Source organism: Salvelinus fontinalis, chromosome 35 (genome assembly GCF_029448725.1).
Source record: "Salvelinus fontinalis isolate EN_2023a chromosome 35, ASM2944872v1, whole genome shotgun sequence".
In the NCBI taxonomy this organism is placed as follows: domain Eukaryota; kingdom Metazoa; phylum Chordata; class Actinopteri; order Salmoniformes; family Salmonidae; genus Salvelinus; species Salvelinus fontinalis.
In genome coordinates this window covers 7,084,635-7,103,337 of record NC_074699.1, presented here as the reverse complement: position 1 = coordinate 7,103,337, position 18,703 = coordinate 7,084,635, and the positions used below count along the sequence as shown (strand labels likewise).

General features: G+C 41.4%; 1 protein-coding gene across 1 annotated transcript in view; it reads right to left on the bottom strand.

Moving 5' to 3' along the window:
- Positions 1-4,974: 4,974 nt before the first annotated feature.
- LOC129834292 (low-density lipoprotein receptor-related protein 4-like) overlaps positions 4,975-18,703 on the bottom strand; it is a 189,672-nt gene continuing 175,943 nt past the window's right edge. Inside the window, exons 33-38 of the mRNA XM_055899151.1 lie at positions 15,370-15,483; positions 15,036-15,147; positions 14,770-14,834; positions 12,444-12,531; positions 11,831-11,972; positions 4,975-8,882 (exon numbers count right to left, since the gene is read on the bottom strand). Of these exons, the coding sequence (XP_055755126.1) occupies positions 8,502-8,882; positions 11,831-11,972; positions 12,444-12,531; positions 14,770-14,834; positions 15,036-15,147; positions 15,370-15,483 (902 nt within the window). The 3' untranslated portion in view covers positions 4,975-8,501. The remainder of the gene's footprint in view (positions 8,883-11,830; positions 11,973-12,443; positions 12,532-14,769; positions 14,835-15,035; positions 15,148-15,369; positions 15,484-18,703) is intronic.

Genomic DNA, 18,703 nt, shown 5'->3' with positions numbered 1-18,703 from the left:
TTTGCTGTGTCTGTCAGCGTAGTGTCCAGAGCATGGAAGCGCTACCAGGAGACAGGCCAGTACATCAGGAGACGTGGAGGAGGCCGTAGGAGGGCAACAACCCAGCAGCAGGACCGCTACCTCCGCCTTTGTACCAGGAGGTGCACTGCCAGAGCCCTGCAAAATGACCTCCAGCAAGCCACAAATGTGCATGTGTCTGCTAAAACGGTCAGAAACAGACTCCATGAGGGTGGTATGAGGGCCCGACGTCCACAGGTGGGGGTTGTGCTTACAGCCCAGCACCGTGCAGGACGTTTGGCATTTGCCAGAGAACACCAAGATTGGCAAATTCGCCACTGGCGCCCTGTGCTCTTCACAGATGAAAGCAGGTTCACACTGAGCACATGAGCACGTGACAGACATGACAGAGTCTGGAGACGCCGTGGAGAACGTTCTGCTGCCTGCAACATCCTCCAGCATGACCGGTTTGGCGGTGGGTCAGTCTGGTGTGGGGTGGCATTTCTTTGTGGGGCCGCACAGCACTCCATGTGCTCGTCAGAGGTTGCCTGCCTGCCATTAGGTACCGAGATGAGATCCTCAGACCCCTTGTGAGACCATATGCTGACACATGCACATTTGTGGCCTGCTGGAGGTCATTTTGCAGGGCGCTGGCAGTGCACCTCCTTGCACAAAGGCGGAGGTAGCGGTCCTGCTGCTGGGTTGTTTCCCTCCTATGGCCTCCTCCACGTCTCCTGATGTACTGGCCTGTCTCCTGGTAGCTCCTCCATGCTCTGGACACTACGCTGACAGACACAGCAAACCTTTTTGTCACAACTCGCATTGATGTGCCATCCTGGATGAACTGCACTACCTGAGCCACTTGTGTCGGTTGTAGACTCTGTCTCATGCTACCACTAGAGTGAGAGCACCGCCAGCATTCAAAAGTGACCAAAACATCAGCCAGGAAGCATAGGAACTGAGAAGTGGTGTGTGGTCACCACCTGCAGAACCATTCCCTTTTTGGGGGTGTCTTACTAATTGACTTTAATTTCCACCTTTTGTCTATTTCATTTGCACAACAGCATGTGAAATTTATTGTCAATCAGTGTTGCTTCCTAAGTGGACAGTTTGATTTCATAGAAGTGTGATTGACTTGGAGTTACATTGTGTTGTTTAAGTGTTCCCTTTATTTTTTTGAGCAGTGTATATATTCACACAGCAGGTTATAATTTTGTGTTTTTATATATATATTTGTTTTAATATATATATATTTATATACATAAATGCATTGATATTTATATATTCAAACAAGTAGATATAAAAAAACTAAATAACCTTGCTGTGAACTGTAGGTGATAACAATTTAAACCTTTCTAATTGATGGCCTATAGCAAACCTTTTTGTAGGCAATTCTGGTAGGCTAATAAAAGCATGTTGTTCGCAGCATAAACTAGTCTATCATCTCTGAAGTTCATTAATCTATTGATGACGAATAGTTTAACTGTATGTTTAGGCTAATGTTAAAGTGCTCACATAGGCTACTTCTCTGCCAGAGCGTGTGAGATAAGTAGTCCTTATCCGCACTGGGAAGTGCGGTCTGAGCGATTCCCTTATGATCGAAAACCGTTTACCTCGTGCCACACACATTTCATTAAACATTTATTTCTAGCTAACAATCAAGGACGGCCATGTATTCCCTCCAGCAGTGAGGCGAAGGCCTATGACTATGTAGCTTTGTGACAATGTCCTATTGGGCTCTGTGCCAGTCCCGACTAAAATATATTAGATTTCGGCTTCAACAGACCCCTTCACTTCTTTCCACATTTTGTTAGGTTACAGCCTTATTCTAAAATGGATTAAATCGCCCCCCCCCCCCCCCATCAGTCTACACACAATACCCCTAAATGACAAAGCAAAAATAGTTTAGAAATTTTTGCAGATGTATTAAAAATAAAAACCGGAAATATCACATTTACATAAGTATTCAGACCCTTTACTCAGTACTTTGTTGAAGCACCTTTGGCAGCGATTACAGCCTCAAGTCTTCCTGGGTATGACACTACAATCTTGGCACACCTGTATTTTGGGAGATTCACCCATTCTTCTCTGCTGATCCTTTCAAGCTCTGCAGGTTGGATGGGGAGCGTTAATCCATATCTATTTTCAGATCTCTCCAGAGATTTTAGATTGGGTTCAAGTCCGGGCTCTGGCTCGCCCACTCAAGGACATTCAGAGACTTGTCCCGAAGCCACTCCTGCGTTGTCTTGGCTGTGTGCTTAGGGTCATTGTCCTGATGGAAGGTGAACCTTCGCCCCAGTCTGAGGTCCTGGAGCAGGTTTTCATCAAGGATCTCTGTACTTTGCTCCGTTCATCTTTCCCTCGATCCTGACTAGTCTCCCAGTCCCCACAGCATGATGCTGCCACCACCATGCTTCACAGTAGGGATGGTATTGGCCAGGAGATGAGCGGTGCCTGGTTTCCTCCAGATGTGATGATTGGCATTCAGGCCAAGGGGTTACATTTTGGTTTTATCAGACGAAATAATCTTGTTTTTCATGGTCCATTGCTCAGTTTAGCCGGGCGGCCAGCTATAGGAAGAGTCTTGGTGATTCCAAACTTCTTCCATTTAAGAATTATGGAGGCCACTGTGTTCTTGGGGACCTTCAAGGCTGCATTTGTTGGTACCCTTCCCCAGATCTGTGCCTCGACACAATCCTGTCTCGGGGGTTTACAGACAATTCCTTTGACCTCATTGTTTGATTTTCGCTCTAACATGCACTGTCAACCGTGGGACCTTATATAGACAGGTGTGTGCCTTTCCAAATCATGTCCAATCAATTGAATTTACCACAGGTGAACTCCAATCAAGTTGTAGAAACATCTCAAGGATGATCAATGGAAGCAGGATGTGACTGAGCTCAAGTTAGTCTCATAGCAAAGGGTCTGAATACTTATGTAAATAAGTATTTCTAATACGGTAGTTTATTTTTTGTTTGTTGCTAAAATTAAAATAACCTGTTTTTGCTTTGTCATTATGGGGTATTGAGTGTAGATTGATGAGGAAAAACATTCATTTAATACACTTTAGTGTAAGGGTGTAATGTAAGAAAATTTTGAAAATGTGGAGTCCGAGTGCACTGTATTATTCCATTTTAAACTTTTCAAATATATTCCATTCTCCTTCCTCTTGTTTATATTATGGCTATATTCCCATTAATTTTCCTTTGTGAAATTAAGCCTTTACACATGTAATTTTTGCCTTTCTAATAATAAAAATAAACTAATTTATAGAGCACATTTCACACGCTCATTACACAAGCTTGTTGGTGCTTGCTTTGGTGCACAAATCATCTAACCACTCTAATTTGAGATTCGTTATTCCCTTTTATTTATGAAAAGAAACTGATACGATCTTTTATTATTTACGATTTATTTCTGATATTTTAGCTTAATTAAATGTATTTATATTATAGTGTTTCTATCCCCCCCCCAAAAAAGTATTTTTTTTTATTTTTTTTTAAATTTTACTAGGCAAGTCAGTTAAGAACAAATTCACATTTACAATGACGGCCTACCTATCCCGGCCGACACTGGGCCAATTGTGCACCGCCCTACGGGACTCCCAATCACGGCCAGATGTGATGTAGCCTGGATTTGAACCAGGTACTGCAGTGACGCCTCTTGCACTGGGATGCAGTGTCTTAGATCACTGCGCCACTCGGGAGCCTAATATAAACTAGATATAGGCTACTATGGGTGGGGTAGGCTAAATAGTTACCACCAAATAGGCCTAAAGAACCGTCAAATATTAATCATATCAATGGATGGAATCAGTGAATGAATGGCTGCAGCAACCATTACAGGGTCTGACAAGCTGCATAACAGATGAGGCCTAATAGAGACAAAATAACAATTAAGTCGTTCAAACTAGATACTAAGTCGTTCCAATGACAGTGTATGTTTTTTTTTCTCCTTTCTTTTTAACCTTGGACTTCAGGGCTTCTGTAAAATCTGCAGAGAGGAGGATCCATTGCTTCAAACTTGTGAGACAACAAAAGAAGTGTGCCACATTTCCATTAAAATGCAAATGCAATTTTATATTAAAAGATATCACACAACACAGCTTGTTAGTACTGCAGGAAATACATATACGGCCTTTTTCATATTTATACATTAAGTGGCAACCAAACAAAGAAATCATAAATATCTATTTTAGTTAACTTTACAACAGTTATATGTGACCAATATTTCGTAACATTAAAAGAGCATTATTAAATAACTGGCAGCAACCCTATCATTTACAATGTTTGAAAACACAGTGGTTAAATAATCCAGCAAAACAAAATGTCCTTCTCCAATGAGTAATATTAATACAAGACAAAACAAGCATGAAATCCCTTTGTACAAAATACTCTCTATACAACAAAATCAACACAATATCTTTGACAATTTGTCTGCTAAAAATGCATGGTAAAATCTGTACAGTTAAGCAACCTTCGCTGAGTGGGTGGGATTCTGTGTTTGCGTAGTTAACAATTGAAGCGTTGGTCAGATTGATGCGTCTGTGATCCAACCATCAGAGATGTCAGGTAAAGTAGCTGCCAAGACCTTCTCTCGTTGGCATCAGTGCTGTGAAATTCCTGTCTAGCAGCATGCTGCTGAACTTGAAGTTACTTCAAGATACAAGGTTTTGAGAACTCAAACTGATATCTGTCCAGAGCAACACTCCTATTCCCACCCTCTGCATTTCCATGACAGATAGAACAGTACAAAACAATGTTAATCTGAAACCGTACCCAGACTGGACGCACACGTGCCCCATCGTGCGCAAATTGATCTTGACCCCCCACACCAAACACGATCACGACACGCAGGTTGTAATATCAAAACAAACTCTGACCCAATTATATTAATTTGCGGACAGGTCGAAAAGCATTAAACATTCATGGCAATTTAGCTAGCTAGCTTGCAGTTGTTAGCTAATTTGTCCTATTTAGCTAGCTAATTTGTCCTGGGATATAAACATTGAGTGGTTATTTCACCTGAAATGAACAAGGTCCTCTACACCGACAATTATTCCACACATAAAACGGTCAACCGAATCGTTTCTAGTCATCTCTCCTCCTTCCAGTCTTTTTCTTCTTTGGACTTTATATGGCGATTGGCATCTAACTTTCAAAGTATTACCACGACGACCGACCGAACTCAGTTCATCTTTCAATCACCCACGTGGGTATAACCAATGAGGAGATGGCACGTGGGTATTTGCTTCTATAAACCAACGAGGAGATGGGAGAGGCAGGACTTGCACTGCGTTCAGTGTCACAAAAAGAACTGACTTCTATTTTAGAGCTTGGCAACGCAGACGCTCGTTGGCGCACGCGAGCAGTGTTGGTGCAATGACTGAATAACATGTATGTGCACATTTATTTTGCAACCGTAGTGCACGGGACACGAGCGGTGTGGTCAGCATGTACGGGCTAGATGCACCCGTAATGCTGAATATCCGCTCTACAGTAGGATTGAAATTGAAAGGCAATGTCCTGATGTTCGCAGAGACTCCATGCTATGGACTGAATCTAGGTCTTAACGTAATATATATTGTTTTTATTTGAATAATATGAATGGTTCCGTAAATTGTCAATGGTATATTTTTTTGTCTAAGGTAACACCTCCGTTATTTATGGTTCAGGGTAATCTCATATATTGTACAGTGCATTCGGAAAGTATTGAGTCCCCTTGACTTTTTCCACATTTTGTTACATTACAGCGTTATTCAAAAAAAAAAATCAATCATTATTTTTCCTCAATCTACACATAATACCCAATAATGACAACAAAGTTAAAAAATGTATTTGCAAATTTATAAAAAAGAAAAAACCTGAAATATCTCATTTATATAAGTATTCAGACCCTTTACTCAGTACTTTGTTGAAGCACCTTCGGCAGTGATTACAACCTCAAGTCTTCTTGGGTATGACGTTACAAGCTTGGCACACCTGTATTTGGGTAGTTTCTCCCATTCTTCTCTGCTGATCCTCTCAAGCTCTGTTAGGTTGAATGGGGAGGTTGCTGCACAGCTATTTTCAGGTCTCTCTAGAGTTGTCGATCGGGTTCAAGTCCGGGCTCTGGCTGGGCCACTCAAGGACATTCAGAGACTTGTCCCGAAGCCACACCTGTGTTGTCTTGGCTTTGTGCTTAAGGTCATTGTCCAGATGGAAGGTGAACCTTTCCCTTGATCCTATCTAGTATCCCAGTTCCTGCCGCTGAAAAACATCCCCACAGTATGCTTCACTGTAGGGATGGTGCCATGTTTCCTCCAGACGTGACGTTTGGCATTCAGTCCAAAGACTTCAATCTTGGTTTCATCAGACCAGAGAATCTTGTTTCTCATGGTCTAAGAGCCTTTAGGTGCCTTTTGGCAAATTCCAAGGGGGCTGTCATGTGCCTTTTACTGAGGAGTGGCTTCCGTCTGACCACTCTACCATAACGCCCTGATTGGTGGAATACTGCAGGGATGGTTGTCCTTCTGGAAGGTTCTCCCATCTCCACAGAGAAACTCCGGAGGTCTGTCAGTGACCATCGTATTCTTGGTCACCTCCCTGACCAAGGCCCTTGCTCAGTTTGACTGGGCGGCCAGCTCTAGGAAGAGTCTTGGTGGTTCCAAACTTATACTATTTTAGAATGATGGAGGCTACTGTGTTCTTGGGAAGCTTCAATGCTGCAGAAATTTTGGCACCCTTCTTCAGATCTGTGCCTCGACACAATCCTGTCTTTGAGCTCTACGGACAATTCTTCCGACCTCATGGTTTGGTTTTTTACTCTGACATGTACTGTCCACCGTGGGACCTTATATAGACAGGTGTGTGCCTTTCTAAATCATGTCCAATCAATTGAATTTACCACAGGTGGACTCCAATCAAGTTGTAGAAACATCTCAACGATGATTAATGGAAACAGGATGCACCTGAGCTCAATTTCGAGTCTCATTGCAAAGGGTCTAAATACTTATGTAAATAAGTTATCTGTTTTTTATGTTTTATAAATGTGAAAAAAATTCTAAAAACCTGTTTTCACTTTTTCATTATGGGGTATTGTGTGTAGATCGATAAGGGAAAAAAACTATTTAATCCATTTCAGAAAAAGGCTGTAACGTAGCAAAATGTGGAAAAGGTCAAGGAGTCTGAATACTTTCAGAATGCACTGTATTGTGTGCAATACTTCACAGAGGCCAACCTTGTCAAATGACATAATACACTGAGGCCTATTCTATAGTCTAGACTAGAACAGTGGGCACTACGTGCATAGTGCTTTACAGTTTCAGAGATGACAGAGGTCTGCTTTAATCAGAACAGCTTAAAGAATGCCACGCACATTTTACAACCTCCAAGAAATATAAAACTGAGGAAAGAAAAAAAATGAAAAGAATGTTTGGCACTTATACTTCATCAAGACTGCTATTCCCAGAGGACCAGATATGGTTTACTTGCAGTTTACTTAAGATTTCTTAAATGAATGGATTTCAACGATTGCTAATGCAGTGTCCAGTAACGGTCTAAAGTACCAGTGTCCAGTATTAGTCTAGAGTACCCATTTCCAGTACAAATCTAGAGTACCAGTTTCCAGTACCAGTCTAGAGTTCCAGTTAAGAGAGATCAGATAGATAAGTCCATTGTTGGTTTAAGAAGAGAAGGTATACAATGTGAAACATATGTCTGAAACATTGCTGTGCTCTCCCATAGATAACTGTCCGTCTGTCCGTCCTTTACGTGGCACATATCCCATAAAATGTTCTTCTAGTGTAGATGTAGACGTAGCTCCACCCTTTGGCACTGTCATAAATATAGAGGTTTGAATGACTGGGTCATACTGTAATACAGTTCTACACAACACTCTCACCATTCTCTAAAATCAGCAAAAACCAAGTCAAAGAACAAAAGTTCATAAATAGAGTTCATAAGGACATGGTATATGACGAGTTGCAATATAGAGAGAGAGCAGTTTGTTATAGTTTCCTGCGGGAGTATATTGTTTTTAGCTTTGTCAAAAAATGCAATGTCATAAACAACCAAGCGGCCCTCACCTTGAGGGGTTGCATTCTTTAAAAAGGCTCCAGACGTCATTTAATTCTCTCTTTGTCATTTCCTTTCTCAACGTGTATTTTTTTTCTTCTTCCAGCATGCTTGTAAATTGTAATTCAGTCTGTTGCCTGAAGAGGGTAGCAGTGAGTCAGTCTGTGGTTGTGGTAAGAGTGAGGATGTGTGTGTGTAGGACAAAGTCCACCGGGCCGAGGAGATGCCAGGTGTGTATGCATGCATAAATGTGTGTGTGTAGCATGAAGTATGGATGTGGCGGTTGTGTTTGTATGTACCACCTATCTGTGTGAGTGTCAGATAGTGTATGACTCGCTGTGGCCTGAAGCGCAAGTACGTACAATTTACTTGTTTACTGTATGTGTATATTGTATTCAGGTGTGTGTGTGTGTGTGTGTATAAGGGTGTGTAGTTGAAGGGTCGGGAGGACTAAGGGGGAGGAGTAGGGAGGCAGTGAAGCAAGAGGCCTCCCTTACACCTCGCTCTCGGTGGAGAGTTTGCGCGCGGGGGTCCAGCCGGTGTCAGGCTGTGTTGGGGGTGGCATTGGGGTGTGATGATGGCGGGGGTCAGCGTGTTTATGGACGAGCACTCCGACCTCTCCTCTTGGAGCAACTGCTCTGTCTCGCCGTCGTCCAGCGAGGCGCTGCTGGCCTGCAGGGACACAGTGTCCGTGCGCATGCACGTGTGCAGACCACCCCGCGACGGCTTCAGCTGCTTCAGGTCCTCCCAGTACAGCTCCTCGCTGGAGAGGAGACACACGCCCTCCACGATCCGGATCTTCTCCTTGGTGTAGCCGCTGTCCCAGTCCCCCTGAGGAAGTAGGAAGGAGGAAGAAGACACAGTAGAAGGTTTAGCTGTGTAAGCCTAGCGCACGACGTAGACATCACCCACAACCACAGATCTAGGGTCAGAGGATCATATCCCCAAAAGCATCTGAGGGGACGAAGAATATCTGACCCTGCATAAGTAGTTAGTGGAAAACTAAGCCTGTGTCAATGGTTAGACAGAAAACAACTACAAATACTCCAGAGCAGGATGTTGTTATAAATGTCTACCCATGCACAATAGTAGTTTGTTTTTCAGTGAGATGTCCTCTGGTCTTTCAGTTAGTTTTGTTATTAGTGCCCATGTGTTGAGTGGGCAAACTATGGAATCTCAAACGTGTCATCTCTTTACTGCATTTGTGGAGAAAAAATGTATTCGATTTTTGTGACAGGATGATAAACAATATACTGAAACTGCTCCAGGTAATCAAAAGGTTAGAGTTGGGCTCAGGATTACATCTGATAGCAGTGCATTCCCGCAAAATAAGACTGTGTAAAATGACAGACACACCATACATAAAGTGAAAGGGTTTGTCAAACAAAGAACAGACTTTTCAAACCCTCATTATTTGATAGTATTAGGTCCATCCACAGCCATTGATAGAGATCAAGTGCATTCAGAAAGTATTCACACCCCTCAACTTTTTCCACATATTGTGCCAGGGTCTGTAGTGACGCCTCTAGCACCAAGATGCAGTGCCTTAGACCACTGCGCCACTCGGGAGCCCCAAAACAATTTGCACAATTCTTTTTTTTATTCTTCAAGCTCTGTCAAGTTGGTTGCTGATCATTCCTAGATAGCCATTTTCAAGTCTTGCCATAGATTCTCAAGCCAATTTAAGTCTAAACTGTAACTAGGCCACTCAAGAACATTCAATGTCGTCTTGGTAAGCAACTTCAGTGTAAATCTGGCCTTGTGTTTTAGGTTATTGTCCTGCTGAACGGTGAATGTGTCCCAGTGTCTGTTGGAAAGCAGACTGAACCAGGTTTTCCTCTAGGATTTTGCCTGAGCTTAGCTCTATTCCGTTTCTTTATATCCTAAAAAAACTCCCTTGCCGATGACAAGCATATCCATAACATGATGCAGCCACAACCATGCTTGAAAATATGAAGAGTGGTACTCAGTGATGTGTTGTGTAAGATTTGCCCCAAACATAACAATTTGTATTTAGGACATGAAGTTAATTTCTTAGCCAAACTTTTTGCAGTATTACTTTAGTACCTTGTTGCAAACAGGATGCATTTTTTGAATATTTTTATTCTGTACAGGCTTTCTTTTCAATCCCTCATTTAGGTTAGTTTTGTGGAGTAACTATAATGTTGTTGATCCATCCCCTGTTTTCTCCAATCACAGCCATTAAACTATGTAACTGTTTTTAAAGTCATAGTGAAATCCCTGAGCGGGTTTCCTTCCCTCCGGCAACTGAGTTAGGAAGGACACCTGTATCTTTGTAGTGAGTGGGTGTATTCATACACTATCCAATGTGTAGTTAATAACTTTACCATTCTCAAAGGGATAATTAGTATCTGCTTCTTTCTATTTTTTAATCTACCAATAGGTTCCTTTCTTTGCGAACCATTTGAAAACTTCCCTGATCTTTGTGGTTGAATCTGTGTTTTACATTCACTGTTCGACTGAGGGACCCTACAGATAATTAATTGTATGTGTGGGGTACAGAGATGAGGTAGTCATTACACAATTCAGTTAAACACTATCAATGCACACAGAGTGAGTCCATGGAACTTATTACATGAATTAAGTACATTTTTAGGCTTGCCAAAAACAAAGGAGATGAATACTTATTGACTCAAGGCACTTCAGCTTTTCATTTGAAATGAATTTGTAAAAATGTAGAAAAACATAATCCCACTGACATTATGGGGTATTGTGTGCAGGCCAGTGACACACAATTAATTCAGGCTGTAACACAACACATGTGGGAAAAAGTCAAGGGGTATGAACACTTTCTGAAGGCACTGTATGTCTCTACATTTGTTAAAGCATTAGTTAAGTCAGTCATCAGAAAGAGTCAGTTGTCATGTATGACCAAGCAGAGGAACAACAGCAGACACATGAGAGAGAGCATGTGGGTGGGGACGAGAGTGAGATACAAAAGGAGTGAGAGAGATACAGGAGGAGTGAAAGAGACAGCGATAGGTTGATTGATTGGAGGGATTCCCCATGCAGTGTGTGACTACCTCTCCACAGGACAAAACAGGTCAAAAGAATAAAGGAGAGAGGCTGTTGTAAGGATGAGAGAGCTGCAGTGAAGGAGAAGGGGGAAGAGAAGAAAGGAGAGATGAGTGGACGGGTCAGTCACAACTTGTGAATCTTCATGTTTGGCTATAATAAAACTACTGTAAAGCAATCTATCTACAGCATAAGAGATAGAGGCAAACATTGAAAACTGGTATTCGTCTCAATGGTTACTTCCAGCCATACTATTTGAACATTTGAAACCCGTCAGTCATAATAGGCATAAAGAAACCCAATGGATTCACATCAAATGTATCCATTCCTCTATTAAACATTAGTTACTTAATTTCATCAAAGTCTGAGGTGAGAATTAAGGCCCAGATTCAGTAAGCATTTGCACCAGTGCAAATTTTACACGCTATTATATGAGAATAACATACACTACAGGTCAAAAGTTTTAGAACACCTACTCATTCAAGGGTTTTTCTTTATTTTTACTATTTTCTACATTGTAGAATAATAGTGAAGACATCAAAAACTATGAAATAACACATATGGAATCATGTAGTAACCAAAAAAGTGTTAAACAAATCAAAATATATTTTATATTTGAGATTTTTCGAATAACCACCCTTTGCCTCGATGACAACTGCAAATGCTGCACGTGAAAAAATGCTTAGCTAGATTAGTATTTCAAGAAAATGACGAGAGTGTTCTAAATAGGCCTGAATAGTTACCTCTTTCTTATATCGTAGCTGGTTGTAAATGGGCGGCTTTTGCGAGGTCTCGATCTTGACCTCTTGCGTTGACGTCCTGTATGAGGGGTTACTGTAGGTCAGGTTGCTCATCCCGGGGTCAGCAAACTTTGACATTTTGTGTCTTGAGGATAGAAAGATGGGAAAACATTGTACACACAGTCCACTGGTTAAAACTGTCAATTGGGTGGCTATCTACATTAGATCCCGCGACAGACAAATGTCACAGGTCTAATGTAGCTTCCTCTGTGTGTTCTTTATCTGCACTGATATGAAACGATAAGTTACCTGACAGTAACATTGGCCAAATCTTTTGGTGCTCAATTTGTTGTCACCTAATTACTTACTCAGATCTGGACAGATAAAGGGATGGAGAATAGACATATAGACATATTTATTTTATTACTAGCACTGACTTTGTTGATGACTTTGAGGAACATTTTACTTACTATGACTGATGTGGTTGTCTCACCTAGCTACTTTAAGATGAATGTACTAACTGTAAATCGCTCTAGATTAGAGCGTCTGCTAAATGACAAAAATGTACATGTCAAATGAGCGGACTTTTGAGTATTTAGAGAGGACTTGGTCTTACCGGTAAATAATGAAGGCAGTGATGATTATCAGGATTGCAAGAATGGTTAATGCTCCTCCAATCACATAGCTGATATGAAGCCCCTCCCCTGTGAAAGAAGCGTTGCAGATGAACATCAACCAATGAGTGTATGACATCTAAACAATTAGATATAGCCTATAAATTCAACACTGTACATTTGTCAATCATTTATTGTGACTTACCACCTGCATTCGGTCTTATGTAGCAGCATTTGAATTTCTGTTTTTTTACATTGGATAAAAGTAGAGAATAAGAGCTACAAAATGGTATATCATACACTGCATTTGAGGAAACAATGGGAAAGTAATTTTGCTTTGAAAGTTGATCAACTTGTAAACTCACTTTTGGGAAAACCGTCTTTAAATGTTTTGATCCTACTATTGGACAGCCCTTCTTAGTCTACACCCATTCAGCATTGTTCACACCCTCTTAAGCCTTAGCCAACCCATCTCTTTAAGGGTTGATCCGTGCATTCTGTACTAACTTGCCAGCTACATCCAGACATCTAAGAGAGAGAGAGAGAACAGCTCACTGAACATTACTCGCATTAGCAGAGCTGGTTAGGCTCTGTTATGTTATCAAGAGCGTTGGTGACTGCAACTGTGCTGTCAGATTGTCCGTTCATAAATTCAGAGCGTTTCGCGTTCAGAGCGCACACAGGACGCTCTGGCCAATAAGTAGGGTTGTTACGAAAGCTCTGACCTCACAACGAGAGTCAATCACCCAATATGGCTAACATGGCTAACATTGGCTAGTTACTTCCAGACACATAATGAGAGAACACCCCACTCTGACCATTTTACTCACTCTAGCAGAGCTGATTAGGCAGTTTTCATGTTATCCAGAGCGTTGGTGACTGTACCTGTGCTGCTGGCAACAATTAAATTACGCTTTGTTGCCGAATTTACTGACACCGGACATATTCAACGGGTGATGAGAGTTCAAAAATTCATCAGTTATTCTGCGCTCTGGCACACTATGATGAGAATCTTTTGTTAAGAAATGTAGCTAGTGAGCCAGCCAGCTAACGTTAGCTAGCTAGCTAACTGTACGCTAAATTGAAATAAAAATACTTTGTCAAAATTAGAGTGGAGTCTTTTGTTAAGACATTTAGCTAGATAGCTAAACAATGGACCATAATCACAACTCACATTACTACCCTGCATGAATCTGCAGGTAGCTAACCAACCAGGTTCAATGGCTATAACTAGTCAAGTAAATGTGTCTGAGATACGAAGAATAAGATCATACACATACCATTAGCTAGCGACCCAGCCAGCTAACGCTAGCTAGCTAACAGTACACTTGAAATGAAACCACTTTCTGTCAATTTGAAACGTGTAATATGTGAAAATGTAGCTAGCTAGACTATCTTACCCATGGTCTGAAATTGGAGTAGATAGCCAGAGCGAATTTTCCAGCTAGTACGTCTATTAACAGTTGCAGTGACATTATTGAAATGGATAACCTTACTTGCATGGAGCCTTTTGTTAAGACATCTAGCTAGCTAGCTAAACATTGGACCATAATCACAACTCATGATGTTACTACTCTGCATGAATCTGCAGGTAGCTAACCAACCAGGTTCTATGGCTATAACTAGTCAAGCAAATGTGTCTGAGATACGAAGAATAAGATCATGCACTATGTTAGTTGGCGACCCAGCCAGCTAACATTAGTTATCTAACAGTACACTTGAAATGAAACCCCTTTCTGTCAAAATTAGAAACGTGTAATATCTGAAAATGTAGCTAGCTAGACTATCTTACCAGTATACATCATGGTTGGACGTGTCTCCTGTCTGATGTCATGCATGGTTGCCCTTAGTTTGACGATGTAATTCAGACTGGTGTTTTCCCCATCTCCTTAGCTATCATACTCAAATTCCACTCATTTAAAAACTCAGTCCTCCAGAAAGTGGAGAGCATACACACAACGTTAGCTAGCTAACAGTACACTTTAACTTGACATTAGGTTTATGCAGTTTTCCTACGCAATACATTTAAAAAAGGTTGTGTTTGACACGATTACCTAGAGTTACAAGTTTGATATTAAGGCACATTAAAGTTCACATGTTCGAGAAGGCATTTCTGCCAAAAAATGCATTTTGATTAAAAAAAATATCTTTACGTTCAAACAGCTCTCCTATGTCACAAGTCATGACTTGTGACATAGTTTCCTGAATCGGGTCACATTTATGATGATGATGATAGTAATGATGATGCAAAGTGTGATGAAGATGCTACTGAGGGTAATAATCATGATAATGATGATGAATTTGATGATGAAGCTGACTTTATCTTACCGTGAGGAGCTGTCACCACGTTGCTCTGTAAGCAGCCCTCCACACTCAGGCTCTTGTCTGTGCAGCTACGAAACGGGATGCGAAAAAAATAACATTAACCATCAAACTGAGCATTTACTTTCTCACAAACTGAAGACGTAAAAGTAAAGCATTGTGATACAAGGTATTTAGTCAATATTCATATCCGACAGCCCTCATTATGTATCAGTAGGATCCCTTCAAGTCATGGTCGATGAGGTAAAACGTCTGGCTTGTAGTTGACATACTTGATCAGTGGGGGTCCTTGTTGAGGCGTGTCTGTGGGGGCTTTGGGGATCTTGTTGGGGGCTGCGGTGCTGGTGGTCTCTATGTCTGGTGAGGTGGGCACATAACCTGAGACTAAACATAGGAACAATGATTAGTGTTTTAAAGATACATAAACAGATCACACACAAAGCTGGAATGTTGTTTATCAAAATAAGTTGTTACTCACAGGCACGCAAGTGCACGCACAAACACACACACACACACACACACACACACACACACACACACACACACACACACACACACACACACACACACACACACACACACACACACACACACACACAAACTCACTGGTGGAGCAGGGCCTGCTGTCTGGTTCATCAGGGCAGGCACAGACAAAGCTGTTTGTCTTAGCGAAGCAGAGATGAGTACATCCTCCATTATTCACCCCACAGTGGTTAGTGCCTGCAGGGAAGAGAAAAGGCTTACTTTAACCTGTTAAACTCTGCCGCCCTTTGGTGGCATTTTCACAATGGCACATATCTAATCAAATTGTATTGGTCACATACACATATTTAGCAGATGTTATTGCTGGTGTAGGGAAATGCTTGTGTTCCTAGCTCCAACAGTGCAGTAGTATCTAACAATGCACAACAATACACACATCTAAAAGTAAACGAATTTAACTAAGAAATATCTAAATATTAGGACGAGCAATGTCGGAGTGGCATTGACTAAATACAGCAGAATAGAATACAGTATATGCATCTGAGATGAGTAAAGCAGTATGGAAACATTATTATGAATAGACCTTGGGTACTTCTTGTTTGAGTTTCTGCCTATAGGAAGGGAGGAGCAAAATGGAGTCGTGATCTGATTTTCTGATGGTAGGGCGTAGGAGGGCCTTATAAGCATCTCAAAAAGGCGAGTAGCAGTGGTCTAGTGTTTTTCCAAAGCGACTACAGTCTACAGTCAATGTGCTGATAGAACTTCGGTTGCGTTTTCCTCAAACGTCCTTTGTTAAAATCCCCAGCTACAATAAATGCGGCCTCAGGATATGTGGTTTCCAGTTTGCATAATGTCCAGTGTAGTTCCTTGAGGGCCGTCATGGTTTTGGCTTGAGGGGGAATATACAAGGCTGTGAAGATAACAGTTATTTTATGTTTCATGAAAGACATTTAGATTTCAACCAATACATGCTTAGTACTATTACAAATAGTCAGCAACAATGTCACTATTACAGAGCCAGAGCAACAGCAGGCAAAGGGAAGTAGAATTGTCAGTACATTTTAGGAGAAGAAGAGTTTTGAAAGTCTAGGTTTGAAATAAAATATACCACTAATTATTCTTCCAAAAGGATAAAAAAAAAACAAGTCCAATCTTTTACCTAATGGTGGCGCTACAAACATGCATAAACCCCCATAGGAACACAGCCATTTGAAAACAGCAGGGTTTGTGCAATGGCTCCATTTTTCGACGTACAGGAATAATATACATATGAGAAGAAAACTGACGTTGCTACCTTTCCACTAATATAATTCGATTTCCTGTCTGATTCCCAGTTCATCCGCTAACTAGCAGCTGAACATCACATGAGGTCTCTTGGCCACTTGAAACCAGATGCGTCCGGTTGGGCAATGAGCTCAGTATCAAAACTGAACAAATTTTGACACCTGACATCTTAAAATGACCCTAGCGATTGGGGCTTTCAAGTTATTGTTTTTAAATAACCCACAGACAGGCGAGGAAACGTCCAAATGATTTTCCCATCCAATTTCCTCACAGTAAACAAGTCAGATACAGCAATGGTACATAATGGAGGATACATGCAAGGTAATAAATTATGAAAGAAATGCATTGCATTATGATCACCATTATGAACATTTTAGTCATTTAGCAGACGCTCTTATTCAGATTTAGCAGACACTCTTATCCAGAGCGACTTACATCGAGTGCATTCATCTTAAGACCGCTATGTGGAGCGTTGAGGGGGGGTGGGGGCATGCTTAGGACAATTCCAGCAGTAAGATTTGAGGTTGATTAAAAAACATACAATTGCTTTTGATTGGTATGTAATTTTGTATTTTTGGACCGTAATTAAAGGGATGGAAATCCCTTAAGCTGAAAAGCCATTTTTTTGCAGGTATACATGCAATGTTTACTCAACAGATGAAGAAGAGTTTGTAGAGGTTCACAATACAATGTTGAACACTTACTGTTGTTGAGTATTTATTTATTTATTTTTTTTTTAATCTCAGCTCTAAACAAAGCAGTGGCTTGCGAAAGTATTCACCCCCCTTCACATTTTTCCTATTTTGTTGCCTTACAACCTGGAAATAAAATAGATTTTGGGGGGGTTTGTATCATTTGATTTACACAACATGCCCACCACTTTGAAAATAACAAATATTTTTTATTGTGAAACAAACAAGAAATAAGACAAAAAAACTGAAAACTTGAGCGTGCATAACTATTCACCCCCCCCCAAAGCCAATACTTTGTAGAGCCACCTTTTGCAGTAATTACAGCTGCAAGTCTCTTGGGGTATGTCGCAATAAGCTTGGCAGATCTAGCCACTGGGATTTATGCAGATCTAGCCACTGGGATTTTTGCCATTATTCAAGGCAAAACTGCTAGAGCTCCTTCAAGTTGGATGGGTTCTGCTGGTGTACAGCAATCTTTAAGTCATACCACAGATTCTCAATTGAATTGAGGTCTGGGCTTTGACTAGGCCATTCCAAGACATTTAAATGTTTCCCCTTAAACCACTCGAGTGTTGCTTTAGCAGTATGCTTAGGGTCATTGTCCTGCTGGAAGGTGAACCTCCGTCCCAGTCTCAAATCTCTGGAAGACTGAAACAGGTTTCGCTCAAGAATTTCCCTGTATTTAGCGCCATCCATCATTCCTTCAATTCTGACCAGTTTCCCAGTCCCTGCAGATGAAAAACATCCCCACAGCATGATGCTGGAACCACCATGCTTCACTATGTGTTCTTGGGGTGATGAGGGGTGTTGGGTTTGTGCCAGACAAAGCATTTTCCTTGATGTCCAAAAAGCCACATTTTTGCCTCATCTGACCAGAGTACGTTATTTCATATGTTTGGGGAGTCTCCCACATGCCTTTTGGCAAACACCAAATGTGTTTGCTTATTTTTGTCTTTAAGCAATGGCTTTTTTTCTGGCCACTCTTCCGTAAAGCCCAGCTCTGTGGAGTGTACGGCTTAGTGGTCCAATGGACAGATACTCCTATCTCTGCTGTGGAGCTTTGCAGCTCCTTCAAGGTTATCTATGGTCTCTTTGTTGCCTCTCTGATTAATGCCCTCCTTGCCTGGTCCGTGAGTTTTGGTGGGCGGCTCTCTCTTGGCAGGTTTAATGTATTTAATGGTGCTCCGTGTGATGTTCAAAGTTTCTGATATTTTTTTTTACAACCCAACCCTGATCTGTACTTCTCCACAACTTTGTCCTTGACCTGTTTGGAGAGCTCCTTGGTCTTCATGGTGCCATTTGCTTGGTGGTGCTGCTTGCTTAGTGGTGTTGCAGACTCTGGGGCCTTTCAGAACAGGTGTAGGTATACTGAGATCATGTGACAGATCATGTGACACTTAGATTGCACACAGGTGGACTTTAACTAATTATGTGACTTCTGAAGGTAATGGGTTGCACCAGATCTTATTTGGGGGCTTCAT